We start from the raw sequence: 26,984 nt of genomic DNA, 5'->3' as shown, positions 1-26,984 counted from the left end.
AGCCAAGGTTGTTAAACATTCGCAACGCAATTCCCGTGAAAATATCCATTTTTCGCAGAGTTTAAATTTACTACCTTTAAACGTCACTAATATAATCTGACTTCCTGATCTCAATATTGTTGAATTACTACAGTATTAATTCAAACACACATGGTTTAGATGCTTCCAATTTACTGATAGTTACAATTTTTTCTTTGTGTCATTTTTCCTCTCCTCCTCCAAAACAACACCATTGATGACGCAAGCAGGGGGGGGGGGTGTTTGATTTTGCTAAGGGATGGTGGGTGATGAAAGGGGTTCAACACAGCCTCATTCAGAGTAACATCGGCGGCAACAGGCAACAGGTAGGTTCCTGCTACAAACTTGTTTGAATTTTGTATTAATAATAATTTATAAAATTATACATTATTAAAAGACAACCCTTAACAAAATGCAAATCAAGAGTGTAAATGTATAGTTAAATTTTAAAAAAATTGACCGTACATAATGAAAATACAATCATACAAATTTGGGTACTTTCTGTTAAAAGGAACATTCATTATTATCGATGATTTTTTTTCTCGATATATCGATATTAACAAATTGAAACATATCAGCTGACAAATACGATAAATACTATTCAGTACCAGTATCAACAAACAATACGGTAATCAAAATAAAACTGTTAAAAAAAACCTTGCATAACTAACCAAACTTGCTTTGTAACATTTTAAAATTCCTTGTTTAATTTGCCTTTTCGGTTTTGAAAAGGAATTTTTAAATAGTACAACAAGTTTGGTTGGTTATGTTAGGCTAGCTTAGAACAGTTCCATTTCTTAATCCATATAATAGCCTATTTTAGCCTAAACTAGATCAGTTGTCAATTTGTCATTAACGACATTATTATAAATAGATCGGAAAACAAAAATATCGATATATCGAGAAAAAAATCATCGAATAATAATGAATGTTCCCTTTAACAGGAAAGTACCCAAATTTGAAATGTTAAAAAGTATAATCAAAGTTATACTTTTTAGGGTTTGTTATTAAATAAGGTATGTAATTAGTAAATCTTAATACATTGTTCGCATTTTTTCTCTCTTAACGTTGAAGAGACTTTAAATGTAATTTATTATTACAGCTTGAAAAGTGTTGAAAGTGTATCAAGTTTAGAACTATCTAATTAACTTCTAGAGGTACAAAAATCTAGTTACAAAATTATTAAGTTATTATGTATGAAACAGAAAGGGAGATGTATTGTTCTACAAAAAATATAAAAAAAATGGCAGACAATTAAGTTATTCACTAAAAAATATTAAATTGATTTATGATGTAAATGTATTGGTATTACAATAAAATAATAGATTCGCTAAACTTTTAAACAAAGTCGTTTACATTCATGCATACATTTTATTTTGCAGTATTTTATCTAAATATTTTGCATTAAAATAATTGATGTATCTTTAAGAGGAAATTAAACTTAGGACTATCTAACTTGTTCTGAATCAAAGGGATTTTTAACGAAAACAATTTATTTCAATAATTATTAACAACGGCAATAGTGCATGTTATTAATCAAAATAAGCTATAAGATTAATTACTGATTAATATGATTTTACTATAGGTATAGTTTTAACACACAGTTTATTTTAAGAATATTAAATCTATGCATACGCAATTTGCAGAAGTCGTTTATTTAAGTTTACATGTATAACTAACGTTTATTTGTAAGTTTATAATAAAGGGTTAAAATAAAATTGTTTTGATTTATATTGAATCACTGAGTTATAAATATTAATTATTGTTAACGATTAATTAACTAGTAAAAAATTAATTCTGAATGAAAATAAATTTGATACAGTATTTATGGTGTATATATTTTAGATTTGTAATTACTTAAAAAAACTAAGTATAGTAATAAAATTGTAACATCCCTGTATAGTATATAATTTTATCGATTAAAATATTTTGAAATTTGTAATAATCTGATGATTAAAAAAAGGGAATTGGTCTGTCTAATAGTGTAAAATATATTCAAAATATAGTTTCAGGATAGTTATAACATTCCACAAAAACAAGGGATTTTAATCGGTCATATTTATACAAAGTGTTCATATTTCCTGGCTTTCAAAAGAAAAGTAAAGAAGATGTAAAGTATTGTATATAGCTTATAATTTTGTTTTGTTTTGTTTTGTCATACACATTGTTTTTGTATAATAATTTTTGTATATTTTTAAGTTAGTTATATTGACATGAGTTACTTTGTAAAACAGTTCTTGTACTGAAAGACGCTCGCAAATAAAGGCATTTTTATTTATTTATTTATATTTTTAACATAAGTAAAAAAGAATTAAAATTGAAAATTGTATTCCCAGTCTGCAGGATTGAAAATACAAATATCACCAGATATTATTCATGGTCTACGTCATTTTATTAAAGTTAAGTTATTACTTTCTTGATATATTTCAGCTGGGGTTCGATATTGTTGTACTACTTCATTTACTGTTTGTATTGCAGCAAAATTTATAGCATCCCAAAACAATGTGTTTAACTTGGTTTTAGCCCACAGATATATTTTAATATTCTTGAAAACGTGTACCAAAAAAACTTACTCTACAACAAACCGCAAAATTAGAGATAAGTGTTATTTTAAGCATAGAGACTTAGAGACCTATTTTTCAGCGAGGCAATAATATAATATTAGCATTTGATGATCAAACAATAACATTTAAAAATAGTCACACACTCCCGTACAATCTAAACTATATATTAACGAAACTGTGATTTTGTCTCCACTAATTTGAGAGAATGGCTGAGCGTAGAAACATGGTAGGGATGTTTAAAGAAAGGTCTTGGTCTGCAGATAAGCCATCAAAAAAGAAACGAGGTAAATTCTATTGGGGCTATGCCCCAGAGGCCTTTAAAGTTCCCTTCCAAGATTTGTTTACATTATGGCCATCTATATATTAATAGGTAAGTATGATTCTTTAAAACCTGTTTTCAGCTCGTGGGCATCGCAATTTAAATCTAGGCATACTGTTAGAAATATATTTCCCGTAGATGTGCAGAACCCTGTAGATGTTATATATTAAAATATGCTAAAAAATAAACACAAAAATGGATTTTAAATTTTAAAAATTAACATGGGCCTTAAGGGTTGCTACGCTGGTGACGAAATGACAACGAAAAATAAACAGAAAATCAAAACAAACGTAATAAATTACAATCACATGTTTTATATATAGGGTGGAAATAGATAAGTCTGTACATTACATTATTTTTGGTCAAGTTTTCGACCATTGGACGACCTCTAGTTTGGATAATTTTACAATATTTTTTAATGACCCAGCTGTTAATATTTAAATTGTATTTCAAATAACGTGGAATTCGTCAAAATAGTGTTTGCAATGTTTTTTTCTGATTTTAAAATTGATTTTCTTTTGATCGTGTCATGTTTTGCAATATAATGTTCTATTACAAAATCAGTGGAAAATCTTAGTATTACAGTACCTCTTAAAATTAGTTCTTATCGAGTTAACTTATATCTATTGTACGGGTTGGTTTCTGTTCTGCCTTTTTTACCACTTTTGCCTATATAAGATAAACCATATGGTTTGAGCATATATAGACCTACTAACGCTACAAAAACCATTTAATATTAATCCCTAACAAAATATTTCCAAAGTGCAACGAGCAGCAGTCAAAAAAATACTATTTAACTTACCCAGATAGTTACATAAAAATGTTCTCTAACTCAATACAGTACAACAAAAAAGTTCAGGCCACATTCATTGAAATGTGCTAGGATTATAAAAATTCACAATTCTGCTTGTATTTCTATTAGGCCTAACCATCATATTTGTCATCTGCAGAAGTTCATTATGTTCTTATCGTGTCTAATACCATCCGAAACTTAAGAAAAATCCGAGATTTTTTTAATTACTCTGCACTTCCCACGAAAATAAATTGGCACTACCTTTACCTTTACCTTTACCGGTTCTTCATCGTTGCCCAGCCATAGCTGGATAGATTGCGTTAAATGAAAAAATTAAAACTTTAAAACTCTGTCTATATACACTATATACACTATATACAAGGCGGTGGATCATGATGTCCAAACTGAGTCAGGGGTTTCAAAAAATTCCCTGATGGAGTAAAGGGGCCTAGTCTTCAACTCCCTAGACATGTGCGCTACGAACGCTTTCACTGGCAGGCCTCTGATCTCAACACTGAGGCTATTATACAGCTTTATGGCCATAGTGGGGAAGCTGAGAGTATTAACCAATTTTAAGAGTCTTCATCAGTGGTAGGCATATGGAATTTCAGTCCCATAAGAGCAATTTTAACTTTGTAATAGAATTTCCAAAAAACCTGTTGCAATCTATATATTAATCGAGGTGTTAGTATATTAAAATATTAAAATTAAGGCTTAGTGGTCCTCTAGAGATCAAGATTTTAGTTTTGAAAATTTCTCTCCACTTTATAAGGTAATGATCATCAAATAAGCCTTTAATTAAATAGTTTATTAAGAAAAGACGAAAAAATATTCGAAATAACTTCCTGATTCCTTAGTACTCTATGTAATAAACCTAATTATAAATGTTCAAAACTAGGTCTTTATTAATAACACCGGCATGCTGCTTTAAAAGATGGTATGTTCTGTCAAATGTAAAATTGCTCTTGGGGCTAAAATCCAATGGCTACCACTGATGAAGACTCTTAAGCAGTTGCTGTAAGTAAGAATGTACCTTTTCAACAGATATTTGTTTCTCAATAACATAGATTTAATTCGCCTTGCGCTGACGAAATCGCGGAAGTGTTAACCACAAAAGATACATCTACACGATTTCAATATCTAAATGTTCTTCAAAGAGGAGATGAAACCAGTTAACTAACTAATAATAGCACTGATGACGTACTGGAAATATTTTATCCATTGAACATTCAAACAATCTTGCAATTTGCACAGGAGTCATGGTTATTTTAAAAACATATTTACTACTTATTAAACAAAGCTTGATGTTAAAGTTTTCATGATATAACTCTATTTATCGCATTTAGAACAATTAGCGTAAGCCTTGAAAGTAACCGTCGATTTTGACGGGGTTTTCAATTTTAAATACCGATGCATATATATATATACCATATAAATACCGACCAATATACCATACTTATATATTGTAAATATCATGCAGTATGTTCACATCACTCACTGGTATCAAAACACTTAGCCTGAGCACACGACTATCCTTAGTGATTATTAATACATTACTATAACCATTTTCCGTTACAGTGACCCAGTCAAGATGAGTGGATCTGGTAAAAGTCTTCTGGGTCTGTGGCTGTATCGTTCTGGCGAGGAATGGACCATCAAACAGAGCGTACCCAAGCCTACGGTGAGTCACTGTGTTTCCTTGTTAAAACATTCAAACATACCCAGATACCACAAAGATATCTCAAACCGTTACCAAAACTACTTAAATTTGAGATAAAACATTCTAAAATATCATAAATTTTAACCAAAATATCCCAAACTGTCTGAAATGAAAGTAAAAACTCGCAAAGTTCAACAAAAATGTCCCAAACCCATGGCTAAAATGTCTCAAACTGTTGTAAATTCGTCCCGAACTTTAGATAAAATTTCCCATTTTCCGCCTAACATATCCCAAACATCAGCCTAAACATTTTAAATATTTAGCAAAATATCCAAGATTTTAGCAAAAATGTCTGTTGCCAATTATGTCTCTAACTTTGACCAAACAAAGCTAATTATACTGGTGGTTTGCAACAATATTATCCAATTTGATGAACAATTCCAGTATATTACCTATGTTTGTAGGCTGATGCTACCTTCACTATTGCATTGCTTAGGGTGTGGGGGTGGGTTAATAACCAAACAATATACAATACGGGATGGCATGATCGGATTTTAGTTTTAGCAAAATGTGTTTACAGCTGCCCAAGAAGCTGCCGCAGCCTTCACAGTCGTCCCAAGGGGGTTCTCAAGACACACCCATCAACTCTCTCATCTTTTCCCTCAAGAACCAGGTCGGAGGTCTAGCAAGAGCTCTGCAGGTGTTTCAGGTAGGAATACACTTTTTACATTTTATGTAGACATAATTACTACTCGTTTATTTTTATGATTCATCTGATCGTCAAAAAACTTCATCAGCTCGTCACCATAGACCGTTAATCTTGTGTGGTGATATTAATATATTAATTTTACGGTATTGGTCACAAATTGATGATAAAGCCAAAGAAGATTGTAGTTTGTAGTGACATGAGGGAAAGCGATTAAATGCTACCATGTTCGGCGAACAACTTCCTTAGATCTTGGGACTTCAGTATTCATTGTAAATAGCCATGATTTAATAACCGACAACAGAGATAAGGGTGGTTTAACTTAAGTATGCACTGGTTTTTGTACCACGCTACACGTTAAATATTAAAAATAAGTCCTTAACACCATCAGCCACAGAAGAGTAATACATTTTTCGCAGCTACAAAAGTACAAAACCAGGAAATCTGTCATTGTTATTTTTATTGGCTACAAAATCCCCCCACACCTTACAGAAACCCTGAAGACCAGTCTTTGGAAAAGTCCTTGAAGCTAAAAATTACAAATAACTACACAATACAAATGAAAATTACAGTTTAAATGAGTACTTAATACTCCGGGCAATTATGGATCTTAACCCCAAATCAATTTCCTCCAGAGTCCAGAGCCTGGAGGATTCGTTTTCCATTGCTTAACCACTTCCTCTTCCCGCAGGACCTGGGCGTGAACGTCCTCCACATAGAGTCTCGTCCCTCGGGCAGACGTGACTCCGAGTACGAGATCCTGGTGGAGGTGAAGTGCGACAACAAGAGGATGGACCAGCTGATGGCTCTGCTAAAGAGAGAGGTCGCCGCCATCAACCTGGACACGTTTGAGCAGGGAGTCGACCTGCCACCGCCCACACCTCTCTCCGCTACCGCCTCATTTGGTAGGTATTGTCAAAACTAAGTATGGCCATGGTACAGCTTCTAACGTAGGACGATCGTTCACGACGTTTGTCGATCGCTTACGACATCGGCCGATCTCTTACGACGTCTTCCGATCGCTTACGACATCGGCCGATCGCTCACGACGTCTGCCGATCGCTTACGACATTTGCCGATCGCTCACGACGTCTGCCGATCGCTTACGACATCGGCCGATCGCTCACGACGTCAGCCGATCGCTCACGACGTCAGCCGATCTCTTACGACGTCAGCCGATCTCTTACGACGTCTGCCGATCGCTTACGACGTCTGCCGATCGCTCACGACGTCTGGCGAAAATGGCCAAACCAGCATACAAAAAGAGGTTGTTAGGCCTTTAGAACAACGCCCTCCTATTGCAAATTCCAGACCAGCGGACGTCGGATTATTGGGGGTTTCACTTTATTAATTGTTTCCCCTTTAATCCAATATTCTGGAATGTTAAGTTTTCACAATGACGTGCGGTCTTATCTATCCATTCTATTCATAAGTGCATATTATAATGTGTAGGTATATTATTACGGCAATGATTTATCAATATTATATATACAATAAAGTCACTATGGATAGAATTCACTCACATTGTTATTTTTACATTATTGATTTCATGCAGTATATATTTTTAATATATATGAAATGGATCAATCAATACTTTATATTAAATTTTTGTGAATGGACTTTGAACTGGACTCTTATCTATAGCTTTGAGTGAAATGTAATTTGTTTATAGTGTTTTGTTGCATGAAATAAATAATAAATAAATAAAAGGAGTCAGTGTACAATATGGATAATATCCATTAAACCTTTTATTTATTTTACTCAACAGACGTGTTATCCATAGGCGCCATATAAAACACAATATAACAGCCTCGTCTTCAAAACTAACAAGAACCATAACATTTTACACCCTGCTAATTTATTTCAACCCTTATTCTTAGATTCCAAACCTTACGATCGGTCACGTGTCCATGGTTTATTCAGGCAGCTGTTGAAAGTCAAATAGCACTAAAAGCTAGTGGAACTCAACCCGGCCATTTTGTTATCTGGAAACGTCGGGAAAATTCATGGAAAACAGAAGCACGGCATTACTCGCATCTGATCTCCTTCCCAAACACTTGAGTTTCCTTCAGAACCGCCCACAGCACCCGGCCAGATAAACACTTCAAACTTTTGTGAATTACTTTGTAACTGACACCATTTATTACACGAGATATTTATTCATCATGGTTTATTTCCCATTTTTATCAAACTACGAGAATTACATTTTACTAAATAGTTCACTATGACTAAGAAATAAATAATTATAAAAACTAGCTGTTACCCACGGGCTCCACCCCGGTTTTACTACTTAAGTATTAATAAAACTATTGGTTGGTTAAGTTAAGCTGAAATAAACAAAACAGAATACAGTAATGGTAATACACTAATACAAACAATAACAGCTGAGGTATTTTTAACATTAGGTAAATGGAAAGTTCCCTTTGGAAAGCAATTACGACCTTATAGGGCAATTTATGAAATAATGGATAGTTTTGCGCAAGGTTTCTCGTCATGACGAACATTTTAAGTACATGGTTTATGGGGGTGTGACATGTAGTTTTCTCAAACGTTCATGGGTACTTTTGGCTTTATACAGGGTGTCCCTCGAGAGGTGTCTCAAATCGATTACTGGAAAACGGCTTAACGTACAAGGATGAAATAAAATTATTTCCAACTAAATCGACCCCAAGGAATAACGTAAAAATATTTTTAACTTTTTTCAAATACAGGGTGTGCCAAAAACTGAGGGTCACTAGTTCGAATCTCGGAATTTTCAAATGTAAACATATGTCATGTTATACATCATTTTAAAGGTATTTGATAGACAAACATTTTGGCGAAAACCAAAATTAGTTATCTTTTTCCGTTTCAAAATGGCGGCAGTTTGTTTGAAAGAAATCTATATTTTTTTAATACTCTGTATTTCCTATACCAATGCATTTAGCACTTCTCCGGTTGAATTTTCTTACTCGTTATGAAATTAGCTTTACTGTGATATGCAACAAGTAACGGTTTTTTGAAATAATAAAAATTCCAAAAAAATTTATTTTTGAAAATTTACAAATGCTCATTGTTCAAAATTTTCAAATAGCAACATATGTCAAGTGGCACATCATTTTATAGGTTTTTCAATTCCTAACAACTTTGTAATTTACACTTACTTCGTATCTCTTCTAGTTTTTGTGTAAATAACAAAAAACCTAATTTTCCCATATCAAAAGCATGTTATTTGGGTTTGACACTAAAGGCTTCATTTCATTTAGTGTTGAACCATGTCAAACCCAAATAACATGCATTTGATATAGGAAAATTAGGTTGTTTGTTATTTACACAAAAACTAAAAGAGATACGAAGTAAGTGTAAATTACAAAGTTGTTAGGAATTGAAAAACCTATAAAATGATGTGCCACTTGACATATGTTGCTATTTGAAAATTTTGAACAATGAGCATTTGCAAATTTTCAAAAATAAATTTTTTTGGAATTTTTATTATTTCAAAAAACCGTTACTTGTTGCATATCACAGTAAAGCTTATTTCATAACGAGTAAGAAAATGCAACCGGAGAAGTGCTAAATGCATTGGTATAGGAAATACAGAGTATTAAAAAAATATAGATTTCTTTCAAAAAAACTGCCGCCATTTTGAAACGGAAAAAGATAACTAATTTTGGTTTTCGCCCAAATGTTTGTCTATCAAATACCTTTAAAATGATGTATAACATGACATATGTTTACATTTGAAAATTCCGAGATTCGAACTAGTGACCCTCAGTTTTTGGCACACCCTGTATTTGAAAAAAGATAAACATATTTTTACGTTATTCCTTGGGGTCAATTTAGTGGGAAATAATTTTATTTCATCCTTGTACGTTAAGCCGTTATCCCGTAATCAATTTGAGACACCTCTCATATAGACTAGCTGTAACCCGCGGGCTTTGCCCCTTTTAACTTCTTAATTTTCAAGATGATCTCGTTCGCATGGCTCAATCACGTCGTTTAGGTTGGAGCTCGTGTGCATTTATATCTACGAGGTATAGCCACAATATTCGTGATAAATATTTATTATATAAATAATATCAGCACCGACAGCCAATAGCATCTCCGGGTGATATGTAAATTTGGTTAGTTTTATAAAATATATTGTTTAGTTATTCACAATAAATTGGTTTAAAGTGAACAATATAGCACTTGAAAAACGTAACCAATGTGCGCTTTTACTTTCATTTTTGTTGATCCTGCATAGAAGAAAATAATAGTATTCTTTATCACTTAATCTTCCCATAATCCGAACTCCTAATTTTCTAATCCTCGGAGCGATGTCAACATGTAAATAGGCATACAGTAATTTTTAGTACGTACTATTGTCTTTTTGCTAAAACTATTCTAATTTGTTCTAGAGGTTTGATTACTTTGAATGACTTGGTCTACACCTAACCGTTATAATATAATGACGTTTATAACTTTGTATTTTTACTAAATTTTCAGCATCAGTACAATAGAGTAAACATACCTATAAAATATTTAAACTTAATAATTCAGTTTAAACCTTTGGTTTCAAAGTATTATTTACCTAGAAAACATTCTAAACGTAAGCAATAAAACAATATAACATTGGTATCAAATTGGATTTTTTTTATTCAAAACAATATTACAGAGATTGCCTACGTCAAATCCACTATTGGATATAAGATGTTATCATGGTTGATTGTTTGTCAAACTGATCGGTTTCAACGTTTTCTGATATAAATGCATTCAGTCAACATTCAGTCAACGGTTTTTAAGTTTCAACAACTTTTATATACACGAAATCTAACAACCATGACCTCATCGAATGCATACTTAATTTTCCCACAGATTTTGAAGAGATGCCGTGGTTTCCCAAGAAGATTTCGGATTTAGACAAAACCCAAAAAGTGCTCATGTACGGAACTGAACTGGACGCTGATCACCCGGTAAGTGGATTTGAAATTATTGGATTAGTTGCCAATGTTAAATAGGAACATTTTGATTTTACTTACTTAAAATATAAATATTTAAGTTATTTTAAGTCAATGCGTATTATTTCTCTGTGTACTGTACATTCACAAACATTAAATTGGATAAGATTTACACATTAAGAAATAAAAAAAAACTATTAACACTCAGAACTATTTTTGTTTAATGTTAGTGCATTACCACGTTAATTGGTGGGGTTTTTTTTTAAGCTTCAAAGGCAAACCTATGTTTCTGTGGAAATTCTATATTTTACATACAGTTTTACAACATAATAAATTAATATATGACTTGATCGTTAGTATAATTTTGGACAGCTATATTTTGATAACGGCTGGGTCAAAAAACGTGTGCAGGAAAATATTTTAAAATTACGACACGAAACATATTTTCCTTTTATTGTATTACACATAAAATATATAGTATTTACAACAATTATAATTCTTATTCAAAGGCAGTTTCAAACGAAATTTTAATTAACTACTAGAAATTATACCGTCCTTTAACATTTATTAAACAACAAGTAGTCAACTCTTTCACATATGATTGTAAACACGACCTTTCTTCTGATGTTATACAGCCAACGAGTATATTTTAATTTCATATAAATTTGGTGTACAATTTCACTCTATTGTAGTTTATAATCATCCTAACACAGCGTTTGCAAATATTTAAATCTACTGGTAATCTTAATAGTCCTCCTATCCTCTTCATTAGTCTATTCCAACATGTTTGTTTTATCCCTTACATTTGTATGTAACTGCCGCGAACCTCTACAGGGTTTCAAAGACCCAGTCTACCGACGACGAAGAGAGCAGTTCTCAAACATCGCACTCGCCTACAAACAGTGAGTAATTGATTTCTGTTGTCTTTGCTTTTTATCAAGCTTACAAACCCCGCTGGAATAGCTATTTAAGTTAATTAACTACGGGTGATCGCGTTTACTTAATTATTAAGTGAAGCTGTTGTGAAAGTACTTGTATCATCAACATTGCCAATCCTTAGTACACAAGTACAAGTAGTTCCCTTGTACAACACAACGCTTGTAAATACAATTTTACTTGTTTCCACCCTGCCTTACAGGCAATTTTACCTTTGGCTATATGGATACAGTATTGGGTAGCTAATTTTAGTGTAAATTTAACGAACCATAAAAAATATAAATCAAAATACATAAGTCAAATGAAAAAATCCAAAATATAGACTACTTGGGATATTTGGGATCTGTCAAAATGTATTTTGCAAATTGTGCTACCCTAATGAGTCTGTAAATTGGGGCTGCTCAAAATGTCCCATTCTAAGTTTAGGCTATTCAAAACTAACCTGTAAAATGGACTCACCAAAATAAATTCGTTAAATGGTTAATTTGAAGTGGGTTGAAAAATAAACGTCACCTCAAGCCCCTTCCTTGATTAAAAAAGTGTCTAGGTTTATGGACGAAGACGTATAACTAGTGTTTAGGATGGATAATGTATAATTTCGTTCTCCTATGATTCTTATGTAAACTATATTGAAAAAATTATAAAATATGCAAATAAACACTCTATTAAGCTTTGGACATTGCATGATAAGATATGATATGGGTTTCAACTACACTCCCTTTGTTTCTCTTATCTACTGTGCAATCCTTCATCTCTGTCTGTTTCAGTGGCCAGCCGATACCTCGAGTCAAATATACAGAGACTGAGATTAAAACATGGTGAGTGGAATTTATTTGAACTTTACAGCAGTTGATTAGTTTATTACAATTCATGTACTCACTACAAAATACTGTTATAAAGTTTTTCCATGTAGGTTGAAATGTAGGAAGTTACAAAAAAATAAAGTGTTCAAAAAAAGATCGCTGGCGGAATCGTGTAGTAAATATTCTAAACGGTTAATTACATTCTATATGAAGTAACATTAACTGGCAGTAATACCTTACTTTTAAATAATAACCACACGTTTTATACATGTCAAAAAAACATTTTAGGTGTTTTTTAACGTAATTTAACAAGTATTGAAAGTCGTATGGCCTCATTTTTTTCAATCATTGGAGTAAAAAAAATCAAAGTTGTTTCTTTTATGATAGTCTTGTTAATAATGTAATACGCTACCTAACAAAGCCATTCTCTCACGAAAACGTAAAAAACACACGAGGAAATAAAAATACTCAACAAAAAATATAACTATGTACATGTGACTTTTTTCTACACAATTAACAAATCTATTTGAAATCAATTTCTCGTTTATCTGGCAAAAGCAATTAGTTGATCAATTAATACGAGTTTTTAAGTAACCCTAAAATATGTTAACATAATGATAACTTTTTACAGCGACTTAGATTTACGGTAAACAAAAATAGTTAACAGCGAAATTTCTTTAAATTTACTCGATATGCAACAATAAAAACACGAATCGCGACCCAAATGCTTTGCAATAAATGCAACAAACGAAATCCCTAATTTTCCTTCTTCGACCAAGTCCAAAATAGACACAACTGTATCTACGAAGCTCGGAGACGTTTAGTTGAAGCAACAAAACGCTTTCAAGAAACAACTGGAAAGAAGGGCTTAATTGGGTTTGTTTGACGGCGGCACGGCGCGATAGCAGCTGATCTAATTGGTGTGATTGTGCGATTCAGCGACGGAAATGCGATCACAACTTGTGTCTCAGAGACAACTTTGACTCTAAACTCCGGGACAGCTGACTTGGATATGGATTCGGTTTATTTTAATTACGTATGTTTATGGTAATTTAGTGTAAAGGAAATTGGGTGTTACCTGAGGCACGGTAAATACCAAATACCCTCGCCGTAGCAAACCTGCAGACTAAGCGAATTTCCATTTGTCTGATTGGATTTACACTAAAATGTTTTCTTAAAAATATCACATTTATTCCCTCTTTAAATATAATTAGTTTAACGAGTACTTAGGTTTGCTGCAACAGGGAGGGACGGGAGGGTAAAAGTGTTTTTTTTTTTTTTTTTTGTAAAATATTAATAGTTTAGTAAATAAATGCATTTTCTAAATTTGATCAAAATATGTTAATAAACAAGTAAACTAAAACAGTTAACTTATTCTCCATAAGAGTAACATGGGAATTTTAAATTTACAGTTTTTTGGAATTTTCTCCGTAACCATTCGGCGCTTAATAACGGTTAAATATACTAAGTTATTTATTTTTTTAAGCTATACAAAATGGTTTGGAAAGAAATTGCCAAATTTTATGTTTTTTGGGTCAAAAATTAGAAAAGCCTATTTTTACCCCATAAAACCTCCCATAAACACCTGTTCCCATAGTCCGATCATGCTGGTTCGCGAACTCGTTAGAATAAAAGTAGGTTTACATCTTTATACCAAATTTAATCAAAATCGGATGATTTTTGCTCGAGTTATCGTGCTAACAGACACATTTGAACGAATGGATGGAATGGGAATTTGAACGGATGGTGTTTTTGGCCTCTAGGGTGTTCTGTTTGTAATGTGCTAGTTGAGATGATTGATAAACATATGTTACATCTCTTATTTTTACCTTTTTATTTTTATCTTGCATTTTACTGTCATGGCACCAATCAACATAAGGCTCATGTTAAATTTCTAAAATTTTAAATTCACGTAGGGGAAAGGCCTGCAGTCGGATTTGTACCATTTCAGATTCATACCTTCCTATAGTCGGTTACTATGACTGCTAAATTCCGTGCAGATCGCTTCAGCCGTTCAGGAGGAGTATTTTTAAAACAAAAGCTGGAGTGTAGTGTAAGAGCTTCGCGCGATCCCCTCAATAAAATATCTACATATATATTTTATTCCGTGAGCGAATCGGTCCCCACAAAATATCTCGAGCTAGGTAAAATTATCAGAAGAGTAAAAAATTACCCCTGCTCTACACCACACAAGCCGTCAAAGATCCGGTCATTTTCTAATGGAAGTACTGCTACAGTGTTTCTGTAAGCTGCTTTAAACATACCAGCTGATATAAACATTGCGTATTTGTATGTTTATTGATTTTAATGTTCTGTTTTCAGGTTGGAATGGCAATGCAATGTTGAAATGTTTCGTGTTGGGGGAAGACCGCGACTAAATGTGTAAAAAAGGGTGTATATCTTTTAAATTTGTATACATAACTATAAAGCAGCAATTGCTGCTATGATCCCTTCATATTTATTAAAATGGGGTGGTAGACAGAGTGATATATTGTTTGAAAACAATAAATCAACTATTGCAATAATATTTATTATACAGGGGTGTGGTGTTCCGCGAGCTACATAAGCTATACAAGCAGCACGCATGTCGGGAGTACCTGGAGAATTGGCCGGAACTGGTCAAGTATTGCGGATACAGGGAAGACAACATCCCTCAGCTTCAAGACCTCAATGTCTTTCTTAAAAGTTTGTATATATTTTACCAATTTTCCAAAGTAGGTAGGCTTTGTACTCTTATCTGTAAGGTTTCCAACGAGACGTAGGAATTGGCTAACTCAGGAACTCGCTAACTCGGTCGTGTGTCGGAACTGGCTAACTCCGGAACCGGCTAACCGTCTCAGTCAGGAATTGGCTAACTCCGGAACCCGCTAACTCGATTTTGTCTCGCGGCGGAATTCGCTAACTCTGGAAGTCGCTAACCCGGCCGCGCCCACTGCACGGAGCGTTGCCAACCTTGTACGACAAAATAATCGTACACTGCCGTATTTCAAAATGTCAGTGTCAATAAAGATACAGTAAATGTTATTGTTTTTTGTTATCAATTCCACTTTTAACAGATAACTAGCCCAAAGTAATTCAAAAGACAATTAAAAAATCATGAAAAAGTGTTTTTTTTATTAAACTGTACAATGGCCAGTTAAATGTTTATGATTTCGATCTTAAATATAAATGCCATCAGTATAAAATAAAATAATAGGATATGAAAAATATTGAAATTTCAGTTTAATTGGTACTAAATAATTAAACCTCTACGAAACTAAGCTAAAATACACGCAAGTTCTTAAACACGGAAACAGATGTATGTTACATGTTATAAAACCGTTTTTAGATTGTACACCTAAGCACCACTAGTAAAAAATAGTAGAAGATATAATATTCATATAATAAAACGTTACACGGTAATTTTAATTCACGATTCTTAATAAACGAATTGACGGATTTTCCTGATTTGAGTGTTGGGTTTCCTTTATATTGCTTTCACAATCGATATAAACTATACCAAGCCATATTGCTTGGTTCACCGTTCCCCAGTACTGAGCTTCACAATAGACAATAGCTTTGTTTTTGGATAACATTAAGTAATTTTAGCTATGACCACCAATTCATAGAATAGAATTGTAACAAACAAGAACGCCTGCGTCCATTTAGAATCAGCCTAGAGACAAACTCCAGACTTTTAAAAAGTAGGCCTACTGAAAGACGTAATTCAACAAAATTAAGAGGATGACCCCGGGTCTACACTAATAGCCTACGATAAAAAAAAATTTACAAGTTGTATTTATGCATAGACTAACTTTTAATGCAATCCATGAATACATTAGGCCTACCACTTTATAATGTATTGATAAATATTTATTTAAATTCAATAGCTCTATTTAAAAATACATTATCACTACAATGTAATTCTTTAGTGACGTTTAACGTGTAAATTTTATTATGATTTATGATTCAAGGTTACAAGCCTAGTATATAAAATACGAACTCAATAATTTTATTTGCAGAAATTTACAAAATGGTATTTATTCGAATAAAAGAAACAAATGGTGGACTACGAAAATAGATATTTCATAACATGTAATAGATCCAAATTAAATGTGCATTTTTATCTTTTTGCATACCAATAAGCTACCATTTAAGTAAGAAACCCACATATAAAACATACTCCCTTATATTAGTACATTTCTCATCCTTATGGATCAGCTGAAGACACTTTTAATGTTAGTTCTGTCCGGTGCACTGGCTTTAGAGGTCGTGTTTTGTTTACAATTGTTTCTTGTTTTCAGTAATTTAAAACCTCGTTTAACCAAATAAAACGTTCTAATCACAACCAATAACACGTCCCCTAGTTATATAACCAAACAGTAATGAACAAATCATGAAGTTAACCATAAAATAATAGAAACACAATTTTGTCGACACTAGCGATCAGTGTCACCGGACATGAACTAGACACGAAAAACGAGCTTCAAAGTTTACAATGGGATGTCAAGTTTACTTGTGTTGGTTAGTCTATGGTAAGACTATAATGCATTTTCCACAATAATAATCATAGGAATAATGTTAAACATACTTCTAAATATATTTATTTTATCGACTACGTTGCTCTTACTCCTAATTAATCGTAGGATACGACATTATGGTACCGATACGATATAGGTACTACACTTTCGGCAACACTGGCCAAAAATATTCGTGCTTGGCTCCCATTGGACGGCTCGCGAGGCTTCTGATTGGGAGTTAGCGAGTTCCGCCGAGGGACCGAGTTAGCGACTTCCGTGCGAGGACGGAATTCGCTAACCCGGCTCTAGAGCGGGTTAGCGGGTTCCGGAGTTAGCCAATTCCGAAACCGAACAAGTTAGCGAGTTCCTCTCATCGACCAAATTTGAAGATAGGGCATTTAACATGGGGTTAGCGAGTTCCAGAGTTAGCCAATTCCGCGGACCCTTTCCAACGAGCTCTTGTTGTTCATCAGGCTTTTAAAAATGATATTATGAATTGAGATGCAGACCATCGCCTAGGTGTGTATTTTAACCCATATACGAGTGAGGGATGAGCGTAGAATGAAGTGTGATATTTTGTTTAGCTTTGTTTTTGACTAAGACGAGCTGTAATATTAGCCAGGACCATTTATTAAAAGCATGTTCAAGGACAGCTGGATTTCAGGCAGTGGCCAAAGTTAGGTGGATTTTGCATCATCGCAGTAACTGAACAAGTGATTAACGAACTGACGGGGACAGCGTAAGATTATCAGACAATGGTAAGACCCTGGTAGTCTTACCTTACACAGTAGCAAGCAACGTTTTCTCAACTTCAATCACTCTCGATTAAAACTAACTGATGGTGACATTTGCTAAATAAGACCTTCTACAAACTCACTAAGCCACTCAGGCACATTTATTAAACACTAAACACTTTTTGCATACACAAAAGTCCATTGGAAATTTAAATCAGTAGGAACTGACTCCTTCCTCATATAAGTAACTACAGAATGCAATCCATACTTGGGGGAAGAGTTGATTTCACTCACATAGTTTTTTTACCATGACAGGGCTTGTAGCGTAGGGGTGGGAACAGGCTATAATATCAGTGGATTAAGTAAAGAATGTGGCCTCGTACTCAGATTTTAACTAGCTCACTTATCCATGATGGTAGGCTGATGGGGACGATAATTAGGAACAGCCCTTTAGTAGATTGTGTGAAACAATTTTCCAACAATTGTAATAAGAGTAATTTTTCCATGCTAAAAATGCATATCTATTTATGATTTTTAAAGTATTTTCCATCCATATCAAGATGTTTTATTTTACTCTCCAGGGAAGACAGGGTTCCAGCTGCGACCAGTCGCAGGTTATCTCTCCCCGCGAGACTTCCTCGCAGGACTCGCTTTCCGAGTGTTCCATTGCACTCAGTACATCCGCCACAGTTCCGACCCTTACTACACTCCTGAACCGTAAGTATCCTCTGAACCCAACAAACATTTACCTATGGTTCACAGTTCACAACATACAGTAGAACCTGGTTCACACGACACTCAACAACACAACATCGTCAATTACAAGTTTTCAAATTCTCTTGAAAATACAATAACACTTAATGTTATTAATTAATCCATATAAAACTACTGTTTATAACAATACCCCCGCCGCAGCAAACCTGCAGACTTAGCGAATTTCCATTTGCCTGATTGGATTTAAATTAAAATGTCTCCTTAAAAATATCACATTTATTCCCTATTTAAACAGAAATAGTTTAATGAGTACTTAGGTTTGCTGCAACAGGGAGGGTAAAAAAGTTTTTTTTAATGCAAAATGTTAAAAGGTACTGTGGTTTAGTAAGAAATTAATGTATTTTCCAAATATGATCAAAATATGTTCATAAACAAGCAAACTACAACAGTTGACTCATTCTCCATAAGAATAACATAGGAATTTTAAAATTACAATTTTTTTGAACTTTCTCCGTAACAATTAGGCGCATAATAACGCTTCAATATACTAAATTATTTGTTTTTTTAAGCTCTACAAAATAGTTTAAAAAGAAATTGTGAAATTTTGTGTATTTAGGGTCAAAAATGGGAAAAACCCTATTTTTACCCCATAAAACCCCCCATAAACCCCCGTTCCCATAGTCCGATCATGTTGGTTCGCGAACTCATTCAAGTTTATCCCGCCTTACACCTTCAAACCAAATTTTATCAAAATTGGACAAAAGTTACTCAAGTTATCGTGCGGATGGACACATATATATATATCTCTATATATCTATACTATTATATAAAAATCTAACGGTGTCTGTCTGTATGTGTATTACTAATAGGTGCAAAAACTACTGAACCAACTGGGCTTAAATTATACAAAAATATAGCTACCATACCAAGGACCATTATAGGACTATTCACATTTCGATGCTGACCGTAGGTTTTGCCCCTTTGGCTTTAAAAGTTCTGAGGTGAACATTATAAAAGTAAATATTGATTGGTCTGGTCTCCATGGCTGTGATGAGAACACTAACAATGTTTGTTTACATTTGCTTTGACATTTAAATGTAAACAAGAAGATCTGCTAAACTGCATATTTCACAATTTCAGACAGCTGATACAAAGAAATTAATTATAATATTTTCCATAACTATGAGGTAGGTTTATCTTAATCTAACCTTTTATCATGGATTATTTATTCTAAAAACTATGTCAATGATTATAGAAAAATACCCCCGCCGCAGCAAACCTGCCGACTAAGCGAATTTCCATTTTGTCTGAATTGATTTTCAATTAAATATATTTTAATAACATTAGGTTTAACGAGTACCTAGGTTTGCTGCTACAAGGAAACTAATAAATTGTGTTTTTTGTAAAATATTGATAGCTTAGTACAAAATAAATAAATTTGATCAAAATACAAAATATATCCATAAACAAGCAAACTACAACATTTGACAATATTCTCCATAAGAATAACATGGGAATTTTAAATTTACAATTTTTTAAATTTTCTCCGTTACTATTTACCGAACAAAAATACTTTTATATACTAAATTAATTGTTTTTTTAAGCTCTTTAAAAAGGTCTATAGAGAAATTAGGAAATTTTGTGTTTTGAGGGTCAAAAGTGAGAAAAACCAATTTTTACCCCATAAAACCCCCCGTAAAGCCCCGTTCCCAAGGTCCGATCATGCTGGTTCGCGAACTCATTCAAGTTTATCCTGCTTTACACCTTTAAACCAAATTTCATCAAAATCGGACAAAAATTACTCAAGTTATCGCGTTCACGGACGTATATATATATATATATATATATATACATATATAAAAATTTAAACGAATGGTGTTTTTGGCCTCTGGGGACATCAAAATGAAAAAGAAAATCGGTCCCGGGTCTAGGTCTTACCGTGCCACCTACGGTAATAGCTACTTCCCTATAGGGAAATTCGCTAAAAAGATTCTATAACCGTTGCTGTACCAACTCCGGCTCTGCTTTGGATTTTTTAAAGCGTCTAAAGTTATGAAAATAATGTTATTGATATGTTTTCATGGAAACAGTATTAAAATTACAAAATATAGATGTTTTATATAGATTTGGAGGCTACTTTAAATAAATTCTAACTGCTTAACATGTGTTAGATTAACTTTACATAACTTGCACATCAAATTGTTTTTTATATGTATATTTAGGTAAATTAAGTTATTGTGTTTTGCTAAACCCATGCTTAAACTAAACTAAAGAATATCATCAATAACCAAATTGTACGTTGATTTTTGTTTTCTAAAATCTGTTGTATATAGGTAACTATATTTAAATATCAAATGCTAATACAAAATACTCTTATTTCATCTTAACATAGCTTTCAGTTCACATTTACTTTATTTGATACATTTATTATTTGTGTTTTGCCACACCACTGATTAAATTAAACCAAGGAAAATGTCATAAAACTAAGCAGTACACAGTATTCTTTTGTTTCTAAAATCAATGAAATATCTGGTACTATGTTTACTTAATGGTAAGTGTGAAAATGTAAAGGCAATGGAACAATGGAACTGATTAAAAGAACGAGTATGTATATTAAGTTGTTTGTTGATATTTTTGTAGAGTAGAATCAGAGATGCAATGAAACATCATGTATGTCAATGTTTTATTCGAAGATTTGGTAAGTTTTTCTCATATCAACCTACACAAGATTTAAAATTAATCAAAACCAAAATGGTGGTATCCACTACTTACCAGATTTTAAAGTCATATAACTTAAACGTTTTTATTAAGGCTATAAAAGTTGAATTTTGTTTCTAAGATCATTGGCGGATGTGTAACTATCATATGCAACAGATGTAAAGATTAAAATGTTTCTATTTTGTGTCCACTTCCCGTTGCAAAGCACGGGTACAACAGCTAGTAGATATATAAAAATTTGAACGAATGGTGTTTTTGGCCTCTGGGGACATCAAAATGAAAAAGTAAATCGGTCCCGGGCCTAGGTCTTACCATGAGACCTACGGTAATAGCTACTTCCCTATAGGGAAATTCGCTAAAACCACCTAAATTTGCCTTTTTTCTACATCATAATGTCACATGGAATTTCAGAAGTCAACCTAAAGTTATTTTAGAAGTCACAACTTCATATTGAACAGTTCTCACGCATATTTTAGAGGAAATATTGTAAATTCCAACTCAAGCATTAGAACAAGTATCAACTTGAAAACCCCACTCAACCCATAACAGAAATATTAAATGCTAGTATTTTTGAATAGTCAAACAATTTATTTGCTAATCAAGATTTTACTGAATTTGTTTGTTAAAAAGATTACCGGTATTCAAAAATTATCAAGACAATAGCGATTCTCTTTTTTTACCCTAAAATTGTTAAACTGTCAAAAGCTTTGTTTTCTTCTTTACAGTTCTATTCCAACAAACTGAGATTGTATTTGTTCAACCTTGTCATATCTTTGTACCAGGGACTGCTGCCATGAGTTGTTGGGCCACATGCCCCTACTAGCCAACGCAGGCTTTGCCCAGTTCTCACAAGAACTCGGGCTTACCTCCTTGGGAGCCTCTGACAATGATGTACAGAAACTTGCTACAGTAAGTTGGTTTTAACAGGTAGGAGTTGTTGACTATTATTTTTATTAAATTCAATTTCCTCTTTCATTTTATAGAATTGGTTGAAAATTTCATAAGCTGAGCGGGTAGTAATTTTTTCTTGACAATCTCTTCATCATTGTAAGCGTGTTCTGATTTTAAGATATACCTTTCACTATACATAGTTTTTATACCTCCATTATCCATTATTTCCATTATTATTAGGTATGACAATGTACCTTCAAATGCTCTGGGATGTCTACGATCCTTAGTGAATGGTTTTACTCAATCTTCAAAAAATCAATATCTATTGACAAAGTTTCACACTTTTAAAGTTATTTAACATCTTTCTTTCTCAGTTATACTTCTTCACGGTGGAGTTTGGCATGTGTAAGCAGGACGGCCAACTGAGAGTGTACGGAGCTGGTTTGCTCTCGTCCATCGCAGAGTTGAAGCACGCCGTTGCGGCCACTGACAAGATCAAACGGTTTGACCCCGAGGTGACTGTACATGAGGAATGTATCATTACAGCATACCAGAATCACTACTACTACACCGACTCATTCCAGGAGGCTACTGAGAAGATGAGGTAAGGGATGTCAGATATTTTGAGTTTGTAGCTCGGAATTGGAAACAACTTTGGTTGTTGGGCTTTCAATTTGATTATAGAAGAAGTTTTGTTATTGTTTCCTGGAGTAGTGCTTAAATTACGTTTGATGGTAGGATCATACTACTTGTGATCTCCCAGCTGTCTTATAGCTGCTACACAAAAACAAATCAGTCTCAGGTTTAAAACTTTGAACCTATAGAAAAATTATATAGGCGTTAGCAATATTAAGACTTTAAGCAGCTTATTTCCAATGATGTTCAGAACAGCCGTGCAAGAAGTCAAATTACCAACTACACCAGCCATGTCAGCTCCCACACAAAAATGAAATGGTCGTTTTAAGAGACACATCAGAAAAAGTCTATAGGTTGAGGTTCTGACAGTAACATAAACATATCAATGCCATTTAACGGTTGAGGTTTGGGTCAAAACAAAATAAAAGTGCCTTAGCCAAGTCAGACTTGAAAATAAAGCTAATGTTTACGCACTCAAAATCCTTCAAGACCAGCATTCAACATTAGACAACGTTTGAAACTTGGTGAGGGTAACTATATCAGTAAAATCTGGCTAAGATGTATTGCGATCATTGAATTGTCATGAAATAAAATGATGTACATACAGCTAACAGGTTAAAAATGAAGGTACGGGGGAAAACAGCTGTATAACCAAGCGAAACAAATATTTTACTACAAAACTACGCACAAATAAATTTAATCCTCAAAAAGGCATTCGATAAGGTATGTCATGACGGTCTTGTGTTTAAATTGATTCATTTTGGATTTCCAAAATATTTAACCGATATTGTAAAATTGTTTCTTTGTCACAGGACCTTCTCTGTTAAAATATGTTCCTCAAAATCATCTATTCGACCAGTCAATGCAGGAGTTCCACAAGGTTCAATATTGGGCCCTGTATTGTTCAATCTGTATATGGCAGACATCCCTCTTCCAGAAGACGCCTAATTAGCTCTCTACGCCGACGGCACTGCTATCCTGTGCCAACATTCCAACATCCACCAGGCCACGTATTCTCTGCAATACTCTGTGGATGTTCTCATTGATTGGTTCTACAAGTGGAAATTTTACCTAAATTCAACTAAATGTGAGACCAAAATATTCTCCTTGAAAAAAAATACATTGCCACATGAAATTCAAATATATGGTAACTTTCTACCTTGGAACCCTGTTGACCAGGCAATAAAATATCTTGGAGTATGGCTGGACAAAAAACTTAATTGGAACTACCACGTCAATAAAAAACTGTCCCAAGGTTATGCACGCCTTGCAAAGCTTTTCCCTTTAATCAATAGGAAATCTATTTTGAAGCCAGCTTGTACAGTTCTAATCTACAAATCAATAATTCGGCCTTTGATTACATATGCATCTCCCATCTGGGGATTGGCTATATAAAAAAAAAAAACTCTTCAAAATTCAAGTGATTCAAAACAAAATTCTAAGAATAGCAGTGAATGCTCCCTGGTTTGTTAGAAACGGGCATATACATGAAGAGCTAGGAGTGGAGTCTATTTTGGCCATTATTGAAAAAACCACCTCAAAATTTCTGAAATCTTTAAACAATGTTGCTGGTGCATTAACTTTTCATCTTGGCAAAGCAACTGAGAACAGGAGGCTACGTCGACGGCTCCCTCAAGATCTATCGGATGAATCAAGCCTAAAGAAGATTAAATATATTTCTCTAAATTAATTATGTTACAAGGTGTCTCAGGTCTGGGCGAACCCACGATGTTATTATTGTTAATTTCTTGTATATTTATTATTTTGTTAATACTTCTGTGAGTAATGTTATCATTGAACCATAAATAAATGCTTTAAAAAAAATCCTCAAAAATATGTTTCTTGAGTAACAGTTGTATTCATCAGTTAGAAGTTAGAAGTAAATTCAGTTCAGGGAGAATTTCTTATAATAGTTTCCTAATAAACACTTCATCATTTTCAACCGGAAAATGTATAAAGAATTTTCACCACATACATTACTATTTAGCCGCCTCTAATTTTCTTTCCCCTGATTTTGCACCCATGTACAGGGTAATAGCTTGATTTTGAATGTGAAAGCTTTGAATATTACCGCAGTAACTAAATAGAGATTAATTAAATCCTTAAGACTTATATCTTTTATATCCTAAACCAACATCTAACAATTTAAGTAGTAGAAATTAACACCCGAAATAATATTCAACCTCCATTCAACATCTCTTATATTGCACGATAACGTAAATGCTTCAAAAACACTTGTTACAGGGCGTTCGCTAACACAATCCAAAGACCCTTCGGAGTGCGCTACAACCCGTACACCCAGAGTGTAGAGGTTCTCACTAACGCACAGAAGATAGCAGCAATAGTCTCGGAGCTGCGAGGCGACCTTTGTATTGTGAGCAACGCACTACGCAAAATACACGAACACGACGAGACCGTGGACGTGGAGAGCATCGAGAAAATGCTTCACACCGGACTACAACTGAACACGGACTGCGAACCTCAGGAGCATCTTGAGACCAAAGAAACAAGCACAGAGAAGGAGAAAGATTAAAGGGGAATAGTTGAAAGAGTGAGATAAGAAATTATGTTTTGAGGGAAAGCCACTGATGATTGAGGATTTTTTTGTTTTTTTCCAGGGATAGAGCTAGCTTACTTGAGATAATTTAAGTACTGTAAAAGAGTTAGTAAATACACAAAAATTTATCACATTGATCGCAGATTGAGCAACTATATTTTGACCTAGTAAAGGAATTCTTCAAAGAATAGATAGGTGAGAAGTGTCAATGTTATATTATGTGTTATGTGACCTAAGTGAGTTTGTCTAAGCCCACTGCCTCTAGTTTGATAGCTAAACTGTTGCCTAACCCAATAAACAAAAAAATCCTCCTCATAAACTATTTATGGTTTCTTATTCAATTATTTATGAATATTATGATCAATGAGCAAATGTACTAAAGGTGGTACAGATTTATGACATAAAATAAAATTTAAACATTTATCAGTCTCCAAAGCAGTATATATGTTTTCTCTAAAATATAAAAATTGTTTTTATCGAGATTAGAGAAGAACATCATCGATGAGAAAATTCTGAAATTCCCAACAAAAATCTTATTCTACTTTTCTTATTTACTGACTGCTCCCCGTTGAATAAACTCGCAACATTTTCTTTTTGTGTAAAAAAATATATATTGAATACTGTCAGGAAACGTCCTATTTTGCTTACAACTAGAGATAGCCTAGGTAATGGATTTTCATTTTTCCCATGATAAGAATGAAGATGAAATGTTAAAGAAATGACAACAATGCAAAACAATCAGTAACTACTCACTCTGTATACACTACGACAATATTAGTGTTTTAAGCTGTAATTATTGCTGAACTTGTAAATCTCATGAAACAATTGTTTACCTTAGAATACTTCATTAGTTAGTCTTCAAGAATGTTTCATCTAAGCTTTAGTTAATTATAAAACCTAATTGTTAATGTTAATGTTTGGGGAAGTTACAATCTTTATCCTCTTTGTTCCCGACAGCTGTAGACATCGTAGATAATTTTGTGCATTAAAATATATTTATATCTATAATTTGGCTATAATAAAATATCACTTTGTTGTAACTAGCAAGAAAACTGGTTGTTTTATTGATCTTGAAGCAACCCATGCTCGAATTGCGCATTTTAATACCGTTGAAAACTTGTTTTTGAGTCATATCAGCTAACTTCGCAGCTGCAAAATTAAATATTATAATAAACAGCACTATAATAAAACATAAATGTTTGTTTAAACAATATTAATATGTAAATAAACTAGGCCTAATTAATTTACCACATTTTGAATATGTCGGTTATATAATATCTATAGGCCTACCATAAAAGGCTATTTTACCTACCTCAATCAGACCACAACTATCAATAAAAGTACTATGGCCTATTTATCATTTATTTATATAAACTGTTAAAAACGATAAAAATCCAACTGAAGATACATAGCAAATTGGTTAAAAAAGCAAACAATATAAATAAATCAATGGCTAGGGAGGTCCAAGCCATAGCAGGAAAATACTAGTTTAACTACCATTTTCTGTGCGCTGGATT

At 33.4% G+C, this 26,984-nt stretch overlaps 1 protein-coding gene across 1 annotated transcript; it reads left to right on the top strand.

Annotated features, from left to right (window-relative positions):
- The first annotated feature begins 307 nt into the window (after nt 1–307).
- LOC128994923 (tryptophan 5-hydroxylase 1-like) lies at nt 308–26,507 on the top strand. Its single transcript, XM_054419757.1, has 12 exons — nt 308–344; nt 5,273–5,375; nt 5,935–6,063; nt 6,752–6,965; nt 10,897–10,994; nt 11,814–11,881; nt 12,683–12,733; nt 15,258–15,403; nt 18,533–18,668; nt 22,166–22,292; nt 22,649–22,878; nt 25,155–26,507. Exons 2-12 carry the CDS (start codon nt 5,286–5,288, stop codon nt 25,441–25,443), a joined length of 1,578 nt encoding a protein of 525 aa, XP_054275732.1. The 5' UTR covers nt 308–344; nt 5,273–5,285; the 3' UTR covers nt 25,444–26,507.
- The last annotated feature ends 477 nt before the right edge of the window (nt 26,508–26,984 follow it).

The sequence above is a fragment of the Macrosteles quadrilineatus genome, unplaced genomic scaffold (assembly GCF_028750875.1).
Source record: "Macrosteles quadrilineatus isolate MER2022 unplaced genomic scaffold, UCM_ALF_1.0 Scaffold_5__1_contigs__length_97177068, whole genome shotgun sequence".
Taxonomy (NCBI): Eukaryota; Metazoa; Arthropoda; class Insecta; order Hemiptera; family Cicadellidae; genus Macrosteles; species Macrosteles quadrilineatus.
Note: the sequence above shows the minus strand (reverse complement) of the source record. Positions and strands in the feature narration are given on the sequence as shown.

What these genes read in the sequence shown, in the direction of transcription:
- LOC128994923 (XM_054419757.1), top strand. Translation starts at nt 5,286, where the DNA reads ATGAGTGGATCTGGTAAAAGTCTTCTGGGTCTGTGGCTGTATCGTTCT. An exon ending in CCTCAATGTCTTTCTTAAAA is followed by an intron (nt 15,404 to 18,532) that starts GTTTGTATATAT and finishes TTTACTCTCCAG; the next exon opens with GGAAGACAGGGTTCCAGCTG. An exon ending in GAGGCTACTGAGAAGATGAG is followed by an intron (nt 22,879 to 25,154) that starts GTAAGGGATGTC and finishes CACTTGTTACAG; the next exon opens with GGCGTTCGCTAACACAATCC.